Source organism: Cryptotermes secundus, unplaced genomic scaffold, assembly GCF_002891405.2.
Source record: "Cryptotermes secundus unplaced genomic scaffold, Csec_1.0 scaffold83, whole genome shotgun sequence".
Taxonomy (NCBI): Eukaryota; Metazoa; Arthropoda; class Insecta; order Blattodea; family Kalotermitidae; genus Cryptotermes; species Cryptotermes secundus.
The window spans coordinates 203,554-213,342 of record NW_019719357.1 but is presented as its reverse complement, the minus strand read 5'-3'; the positions used below and the strand labels follow the sequence as shown (position 1 = coordinate 213,342).

Sequence of the window (9,789 nt, the reverse complement as noted above, 5' to 3'; positions counted from 1 at the left end):
CTGAAGCCTGCAGTTCGCAGTTTTCGCCTGCTTCTGCCCAAAGGCGCCCTCATCCTTCGTGACGCATTGCTGCTGCAACAGTTACCAGCATTTTCTTTTAATTCTTTAATTCTCTTAGTGGGGGGTGGAGTCCAGTTGGGTCTACTCTGCATGGCGGCCACTGATTGGTCAATTGTACCTGCCCCGGGTGATTATGATGATGGAAAATTTGGTGGAATAAGATTGGCACGGGAAACCGAAGTACTCTGAGAAAACCCGCTCCAGCGCCACTTTGTCCACCACAAATCCCACTTGACCAGACCCGGGATGTAACTCGGGCCGCCGCGATGGGAAGCCATCGACTAACCGCTTGAGCTATGGCGCGGCCTGACAGTTAGCAGCATCCAGGAACTGACATTTGAGAACACAAATCATGCCCCCTTACAGTCCATACCTTACTCCAGCCGACTGTCGTGTGTTTGGCGAGGACAGCGACTTCACAGAGACGACGAGGCGAGGAATACATTGCATTTCTGTCTTGGACAACAAACAAAATCATTTTTTACCGTACTGGAATACTGAGGGGGCAGGCGGTAGCGTAGTTGGTTGAGACACCATGATTCCCGATGAGGTCATTGGATTTTCCAGTTGACCTAATCCTTCCAGCCGCACTACGGCGCTGGGGTAGACTCAGCCTCTAACAGAAATGAGTACCAGGAATCTTCTTGGGGCTGTAAAGGGCGGCCGGCGCGTAAGGCTGACAACCTCACCGCCATCTGTGAGCCGATTGTCTAGAGAAAATGTGGGAGCCTCGACGTCTCACAACCCTATGGGCCTCCACAGCCTGTTACAGGGATAGCTTTGCCTTTACTGGAATCCAGAAGCTTGTCGAAAGGTGTGAAAGTGCATCGCAAAGGACGGTGACTGCGTGGTTCTGTATGTGTGATGTGCATCTCAGTATGACTCAGTTTGTCGCTACTTACGCCTGTGCGTCGCTGTCGCTGTGTGTTACTGACCATCCATTTCTTGTGTTGCAGGATTTGGCCGTTTTGCGGCGGGCGGGGGCGGAGGGTTATATTCTCTGTTTCCCGGGCCTGGAGGTGGCGGTGGCGCTACTGAAGCAAGTGCTGCCATCTATTCGCAAGCGACGAGTGCTGCGAGGTTTGCGCATTCCGCTAATACGTACCACAACTTCATCGGTGCCCATAAAGGTAATTATGACGTTTTCTGCCGTGAAGGCATGTAGATGTATGGCGACGTTTTGGAGGAACATCTTCATCGGAGAGTAAGCAGTGCGTACAAAATAATATGGGACAGGGACGACCGTGGTTGGGACTCAAGACGAACCAAAAGAGAACATTGAATTCTTTGCTGTTCGCCATGTATTTACTGTGTAATTTCATGCACAGTTTACTCTTCGATTCTGATTGTGGAGTCAGCAGGTTCCTCCGAAACATCGGTAAGAATGTACCAGGCGAGACGGCGCCACACTCCACAATACGATAATATACTAATGCGTCCTCTTATAAATAAAACAGTAGTGTAGTCCAGTAATTTACTGCTGGCCCTGGGCGGGAAGTGCAGGTGGTGGTAAGCTGGATGGGACATTAGCGCGAGAAAGAAGTGAAATGTAATTGAAGGCAAGGCACCACTTAGAACAGTGCTTCTCAACCGTTGTGAGACCGCGGCCCTGTGAATTCTTTTGTTATAAGACGGCCCGGCGGTTGAGAAACACTGACGTATAAAATAAGGCACAGATGTAAATTAAAGGTAAATTTCTCCCTGTGCTTAATTAGTTAAGCGCTATACGGTGAAGACATGTTGGAATGGAGGTATAGCTGCACATTTCTTGAGTTCGGCACTAGGAGGTGAGTGGCGAGCTTCGTGCCCCTGCCGCTTAATCCCCGGGAAAAGCCCACGGTAACCATTGGATAGGAGGCTGGGTGGGTCCCAGAGCCGGTCTGGATGTTGTGAGGAGGATTAGCGAGCCCTAAATAAATTTGGTATCAGGATGTCGACTCAATTTATCGTTGTACGTTTTTGTGAAGACGGTTATGAACCTTCGCCTTTCATAAAATTCAAGAAATTTGTCGACCAGCTGCGGGACTCCCGTCTCTAGAGGGTCCCTTGTCGCCACGGCATGACGCGTCCTCAGGTTGCGGATGGAAGCCTCCTCCAGATATGGAGAGTAGCTGCGGATATATTGTATAAGCTGTCGCGGACAGCCGACAAGTGGTGGTCTTCCAACTTGGGGATTGGGCGTGGTTCTAAAATTACTCATCATAAAACCATCCTGTACTTAGGACCCCGGGCTTGAACGAATTGTTTTGAACGACCTAAGATAAGGAAAATGGACATGAGATTTGGCACATAGCATAGATTGGATTTATCTGGCTCAGGATAGGGACCTGTTGCGGACAGGGTAATGGGTCATATATCTGTCTGTGGCTCTACAGTCCGTTGTTGGGTCTTGGCCGCTTTTTCAGTTTCTTAATCCTATACACAGCCGGTAGGACTCTTGGACAGGGGATCAGCCTGTCGCAAGGCCCTTACCTATACACAGAACAGCACAAACACGGAATAGACGCATACACAGACATCCATGCCCCGAGTAGGATTGGAACCCGCGACCCTAATGTTCGAGTTGGCGAAGACGGTTCAGGCCTTAGACCACGCGGCCACTGTGATCGGTGTGTGATGTACATTCGGGCTTCATTAAATGTTGGGAGGCCGCGCCATAGCTCAAGCGGTTAGTCGCTGGCTTCCCACCGCGGCGGCCCGGGTTCGATCCCGGGTCTGGTCAAGGGGGATTTGTGGTGGACAAAGTGGCGCTGGGGCAGGTTTTCTCCGAGTACTTCGGTTTGCCCTGCCAGTCTTCATTCCACCAATTGCTCCACAATCACCCTAACCTATCATCTGGGGCTGGTACAATAGGCCAGAAGTGGCCGCAGTACAAGGCACTTAGTCCCACCCCACTAGCAATAAAAAATTTTGGGAAATTTTTGAGTAGCTGAGCGACTGGCGTTTTCTCAAAGACTCAGCTCCCTGCAGTTATTATTTACGAGTTTGCACTGAGTGCACGAAGTGAAGGCGTAATGGGGAGAGCGTACTTGTCTGTACTTTGGGCCATCGAAACCAATATGCATACATACACGGTCAATTTAATTATAGTTGCCTGTAGCAGTATTTTGCATGGAACTCTCCCCGCAATATAGCGCTGTGGAATTCGTTGAAAGCTAACCAACATTTCGGAGTAACATGTCGCCTCCATCTTCAGGGTTTAAGGCGGCAGAATACTGTAACATAACGCGTATTTAAGCAGACAGTAAGTAGTATCTGCTTCATGCTGTTTTTTTGCTTGGCTTATTGTTCGACTCTGAAGATTGAGGCGAAATGTTCCGCCGAAACGTCATGATTCTCAACGGACTACTCCGGCGTTATATGCCAGAAGATAGAAATCTTCATAACTACGGACGTGAGTACCTATAAACTTTATGCAATTTCAAAAACACGGTAAAAATGTAAAGCTATCCCTGTAACAGGCCGTGGAGTCCCATAGGGATGTGAGACGTCGAGGCTTCCATATTTTCTAGACAATCGGCTCACAGATGTGCAGTGAGATTGTCATCCTTTACCCCCAGGAATATTCCTGGTACTCATTTCTGTTAGACTGAGTCGCCACCAGGGCCATAGTGTGGCTGGAAGGATTAGGTCAATTAAAAGAATCCAACGACCTCATCGGGAATCGAACACGTGACCTTCCGGCTTCTAGCGTAGTGTTTCAGCCAACTACGCCACCGCGTGACCCTACCAAAAGACGGTTCGTCATGGAAAGAGCTCTCTGAGGAAACCTTGTGCAATAGAATTGGTCTTTGTAAATCGTGGCCCCTTATGGTACTGCACCCCGCTCGCCTTAGCTGAGTCACGGGTTCTTACGTCACACCCACTGATATGACTAACGCAGGCCGCACTGCAGTTACGAGGAAAGGTTTGTTTGTTGGTGAGAGCGGGTGAGTGTGAAGTGAGTTGTGGCTACGTGTTAGCAGAAGTTGCAATGGAATGTTAGAAACTTTGGACTATGGAGCAAAGGGGTTTATAAAGGTACAGGTAAGTACCACTGGAACTATAGCCTGACGTCAGTGATAGTCTCCGGCAAAAGATAAAGTTGTCCCTATGCTTAATTAATTAAGCGCCACGTCTTGAAGGCGTATGAAGAGAGGAGGTATAGCTCCACGATTTTTCACCTCGACACTAGATGGAGGTGAGTGGTCAGTTTCACGCCTCGGTAATATAACCCACGGTACCCATTGGATTAATAGGGCTCGGTGGACCCTAGGGTCGGTCTGGATGCTGTGAAATAGAGAGAAAATCTCTTGCCTCTACCGGGAATCGAACCTCGGTCGTAGCCCGTCGCTATACCGACTGAGCTATCCAGAGTCTCCGGTACCCATTGGAAAATGTATTATAGTTTTACTACACGTATATTGAAGATTGCTGTTTTCTGAGATGTGTCGAAACGTCCATGTTCCGGAAGACAGTAAGTACTCTTAATAGTGACCGCTTTGAGAACTATTCGACGGGTTTCAAAAGTTGTGTCGCGTCTTATAATTATAAGGTAAGAAGAAGTAACGTTGTGAGACGTCGAGGCTCCCACATTTTCTAGACACTCGTCTCACAGATGGTGGTGAGGTCAGCCGGCCGTCTTTTACCCCCAGGAAGATTCCCGGTACTCATTTCTGTTAGAGTCGACCCCAGGGCCATAGTGCGCCTGGAAGGATTAGGTAAATTGAAAATGCCAGTGACCTCATCGGTAGCGGCACCCACTTCCCTCCGGTTTGTAGCATAGTGCCTCGACCAACTACGCGACCGCGTGCCTCTGTAATTGTTTTAGCTCGAAGTCACCACATTGTAAGGCTGTTCCCCTGTTGACTATGCCGCGTTGTCGTCTGGACGTGACGTTGAATGAAATATCCAGTTCCTTCAGCGTGGAACCAATCACTTTAGATGAAGATATTGTGGCTTATATGCAATACCCCAGTATGTTGATTCATGATTTACTTAGTATTAAAATATGCCATTCAGTTTGGTTGCCAACTTTAACGGATAGAGGGTGTCGCGTGGTTAGCGTAACGAATCTCCACGGCCGTTAATTTCGGTTTTCTAGACCGGAATCGCTATTTCCTTCGAATAACTCCTCAGTTATCCTCACGAGGCCGAGTGGACCCCGTTCCAGACCCATTACTTCTCAGAAAACCTGTCAGCGTCGGGAATTGAACCTGGGACTTCTGGATCTGTAGCCAGGAACTCTGACCACTAGACCACAGAAGCGGTCACTAACTTCGCCGACAAGCGGCGGTCGCTCGGTTGGTATTGTTCGCTTGCGGACTGAAACCACGGAGTTTATGTGTTTTTTTTTTTATTCCGTTTGGTTCACATCGACCTAGTGTCGAGAATTTGGTGAGAGGCGGCTTCCAGGCAGCCTCTGCCCTTGTCACGAACACGGTAAGGCACTGGTTTCCAAAGTGTATACAGTGGTACCCCCTGAAATTAGCGGGCCCCACTTGTTAACTTTATGCGCCGTGTACATGAAGTTTTCCGGTCATTATAGGAATATATAGCGTCTAAGATAGCATGATTAATGTATGTTTAGCACTTGGTGGAATGAGAATTGGAAGGGGAAACCGAAGTACTCAGAGAAAACCTACCCAATTGCAGTTTTGTTTATCAGAAATCCCGCATGACCTGAACTGGGATAGAACTCGGGCCGTTGCGGTCAGAGGCTAGCGAGTTTCCTCCTGGACTTCAACACGACTTGTGTTTGTTTGTGTACAAAGAACAGCGTTTTCCGTTTTTAAAATTACGTTTTAGGTATCTTTATCGAAGATCGATTCCCAATGAGGTTATTGGACTTTTCAATTGACCTAATCCATCCAGCCGCTCTATGGCCCTGGGGCTCACTCAGCCTCTAACGGTAATGAGTACCATGAATCTTCCTGGGGGGTAAAGGGCGGCCTGCGCGTAAGGCTGTCAACCTCACCGCCATCTGTGAGCCGATTTTCTAGAAAATGTGGGAACCTCGACGTCTCACAACCCTATGAGTCTCAAAAGCCTGTCACAATAATAGTTTTACACCCATGAATAGAAAACATTTGTGTGTAATTCCTAGGTTATTGGTAGACAGGCGAGCACATTGAAGGTCTGACAACTTTTTCAGTAAGCTCTGCAGTGCTGTAGGCTGTTGAGTAAGAAACTTGCCTTTATGAGGAGAGAGAGGAGATTGCGCAACAACTTGCGGACTTTGCACAGGGATCTGTTTCTGTAAGGGAATGTTTATCGAAGTCACGTATTGATTGATTGTTTATTATTGCTAGTGGGGTGGGACTAAGTCCCTTGTACTGCGGCCACTTCTGGCCTATTGTACCAGCCCCAGATGATAGGTGAGGGTGATTGTGGAGCAATTGGTGGAATGAAGATTGGGAGGGGAAACCGAAGTACTCGGAGAAAACCTGCCCCAGCGCCAATTTGTCCACCACAAATCCCACTTGACTAGATACCGGGATCGAACCCGGGCCGCCGCTGTGGGAAGCCATCGACTAACCGCTTGAGCTATGGCTCGGCCTTGAATGATTGTTACGTTATTTTATGTAGCCTAGGACAGATTTTTTTTTGTTTAAGATGGAAGAAGCGAGTACGAGTTTTGTTTCCTGTCATTATTCGTTCAGTTTTTCTGTAAGGACTGATTTTGATAACACAGCAAATTTTGCACTCGATCCTTATTTAATTTCATGTATTCATCAACATTTCTGCAGCCCTTTGTTGGACCCTGGCCTCTTTTTCAGTTTTGTTATCATTTGACAGACGGTAAGACCCCTTGGACGGGGGATCAGCCCGTCGCAAAGCCGCTACCTACACACAGGACAACACAAACAGAATAAACGTAAACACAAACATCCATGTCTTTGAGTGGGATTCGAACCCACGATCCCAGCGTTGGAGCGAGCGAAGACAGTTCATGCTTTAGGGCGCTCGGCCACCGTGGCTGGCACTCGAATCTTATAACGTATAAAATTTCAAAGTAAAGATATCATTTAGCGGAGCCCCAGTGTTAGAACTGATAGACCGGCGTAGTTTGCGAAGTGTCAGGAAGTGTCCTTTGAAAGGAAGAAAATGTAATCTTTGGTTTGTTAGGATTCAGTCGTATTAATATAGTCTCTGGTACGGTTCTTGGCCGAGAAGCTGGAAATTCTGACATTTTTTTCCCTCGCTTGCTTCAGACTTGCGGCAGTAATGGACCTACCGTATTCATTGGTGTGTTGAGCTGAAACAGCGACATGAACTTAAGGTGTAAAAAATTTGACGTGGTATTTCTGTCTGAGGCTTTTATGTTACGTGCTTTAGCTGTCCTTGTAATTATGTTATTAATTACACGTTAATTAAAGTATTCTTTTTTAACGTTTCTCCTGGTTCCTCAAGGTCTCAAGATAAATGTCAGGACAGTGCCCTAACTAGGCTGGTACAGCTTGCTTCACCATTTTCAAAATCTATATTCGCTGAACATCATGTTATTTGACGCTATATAGTGTGAACGACTGGCAGCGTTGCTAAAAAGCACAAATGAACAACAGTTATTCATTTATTGAAACGCATTTTCCTATTAAATCTTTTCGGACGCTATCTCTTGAGGTAGGGACTAGCTCTGCCGATTGGACCCAGCTGAGTAGGTTCCATCTCAAGACGGAAACAAAATCCAATCGGACATTGGCAATATGTCTCTCTGTTGGGCCAAATTGAGTTCCACCTGAAGACGGAGACCGAATCCAGTCGGAGATAGGGACTAGCTCTATCAATTCGGTCCAACTGAGTAGGATCTACCTAAAGACGGAGACAGAGTCCAGTCTCCGAAACGTTTTTAAAGTCCAGAAGTAGGGACTAGCTCTTTCGATTGGACCAAACTGAGTAAGTTTCACCTGATGACGGAGACAATACAGTCGCAGTAGGGACTAGCTCTGTAGTTTGGACCAGCTGAGTAGGCTTTCACCTGAGGAGGGAGACAGGGAGTCCGGTCTCCTATAAGTTGTTTAAAAATAAACAGGGACGATTAATAATGCCCATTGTCATATACAAATAAACTGAAATGAACTGAATACCGAATCAACAGAAACAGAATTGTGACTATATTAAGCCGGTTGCTAAACTCAATTTGTCGCGTGCGCACGCGCAAAGTATGTACGTTTCTTTCTTTCGTTCTTTCTTTTTTCCCCAAATTCTGCCGGAGTTCTCAAAATACACCCGGCACACTCCCTGCAGCAGTTTAAGGCCTACATGTTTGAAGTGAAGAACGTCCCATCCCCCCGAAGGGGAAGGAAACTGTGTGTGTGTGTGTGGGCGGGCACATCTGAGTTCCGGGACGTGATGCTGTGTTGTCTGGATTGTTACTGGAGGAACCGTCTGCCTCCTGCATGCAGGATACAGGCGTAAAGGTCTCTGCGGAAACTAAGGTGAGGATCGTACCAGAGTACAGAGAAAGAACGGAAGGAGAGGAAGAAAGAAGGACACAGGAAGGAAAACATGTTTGACGTTGTTTAGTGTATCGTGTATATATACACAGTGCGTAACGGGGGCTGTTTCCCCGGAAGCGAAGCTGCGGGGCGTGGAGTTGACCACTTATATCTATCTAGCACGAAGGGGGGAGACGAGGAATGCGTATAGGATATTGGTGGGAAAGCCAGAAGGAAAGAGACCGCTGGGAAGACCAAGGCGTAGGTTGGTGAACAATATTAGAATGGTTCTTAGAGAGATGGTATTGATTGGATTGATCTGGCTCAGGATAGGGACCAGTGGAGGGCTCTTGTGAACACTGTAATGAACATTCGGGTTCCATAAAATGCTGGGAAATTCTTGAGTAGCTGCGGCTTCTCCAGAAGGGCTAAGCTCCATGAGTAAGTAAGTAAGTGCCGAGGTTAAGAATAGTGGAACTGTGCCTCCACTTTCCCATACGTCGTGGTGGCATGTTGCTTCATTAATGAAGCACACAGATTATTTCTCTGTATACACGTAAGTTAATTACACACGCGAACCTCCCCATCTTCCCGTTTTATTTTTGTTAAATGAAAATTGTTTATGCTCTTCTTTTGTGACTATTACTTGGCAGTCATATAAACATGTTGTGCATTAATGTGAAGGAAACCTTCAGGAATTACGCAAGTCTGTCGTAGGGATAGAAATGACGTAAATTAAGAACCGCGATTAATACGCGACGCTAGTGACTGTTCGCGTCAATTTGGGAATTTCATGCTATTATCTGTGTCTATCTGTGAACGGTTTTGACCCATTAAAGCCCAGTGATTATATATATATATACACACATACATACATACATACACACACACACACACACACCACTTTTTTTTTTAATTCTTGAAACTGCATTAACCGGTTTGTTGTCACCTGAGACGGCATAAATGCATAAGTTGACCCTGTTTATAACTCTGAAACGTAGTATATATTATGTAGTGTGATGAGGTCTGCATAATTGGGTACATATTTGCAATAAATGAACTCTTGTTAAGTCCAGGAAGTCACATAAAATCACGGTAAACGCATTTGCAACTCGATGTGTTTTGTGGTTAACAGGATGTAGTGGTGTAGACTGGATTAATCTGGCTTAGGATAGGGACCAGTGGTGGACTCTTGGGAACACGGTAATGAACCTTCGATTTCCGTAAAATGTTGGGAACTTGTTGAGAAGTTGAGCTACAAGAATGACTGAACTTCATAGAGTTGTTTCTCATTATGCAGCGTCCTGTTTTT

General features: G+C 46.7%; 1 protein-coding gene across 5 annotated transcripts in view; it reads left to right on the top strand.

The window, feature by feature from the left end:
- Positions 1 to 9,789, top strand: part of LOC111864377 (protein winged eye) — a 425,251-nt gene that overhangs the window by 352,054 nt on the left and 63,408 nt on the right. For all 5 annotated transcript variants that reach the window (XM_033751485.1, XM_033751481.1, XM_033751482.1 and 2 more), the window contains one exon: positions 1,017 to 1,190. In XM_033751485.1, coding sequence (XP_033607376.1) covers positions 1,017 to 1,190 — 174 coding nt within the window. The remainder of the gene's footprint in view (positions 1 to 1,016; positions 1,191 to 9,789) is intronic.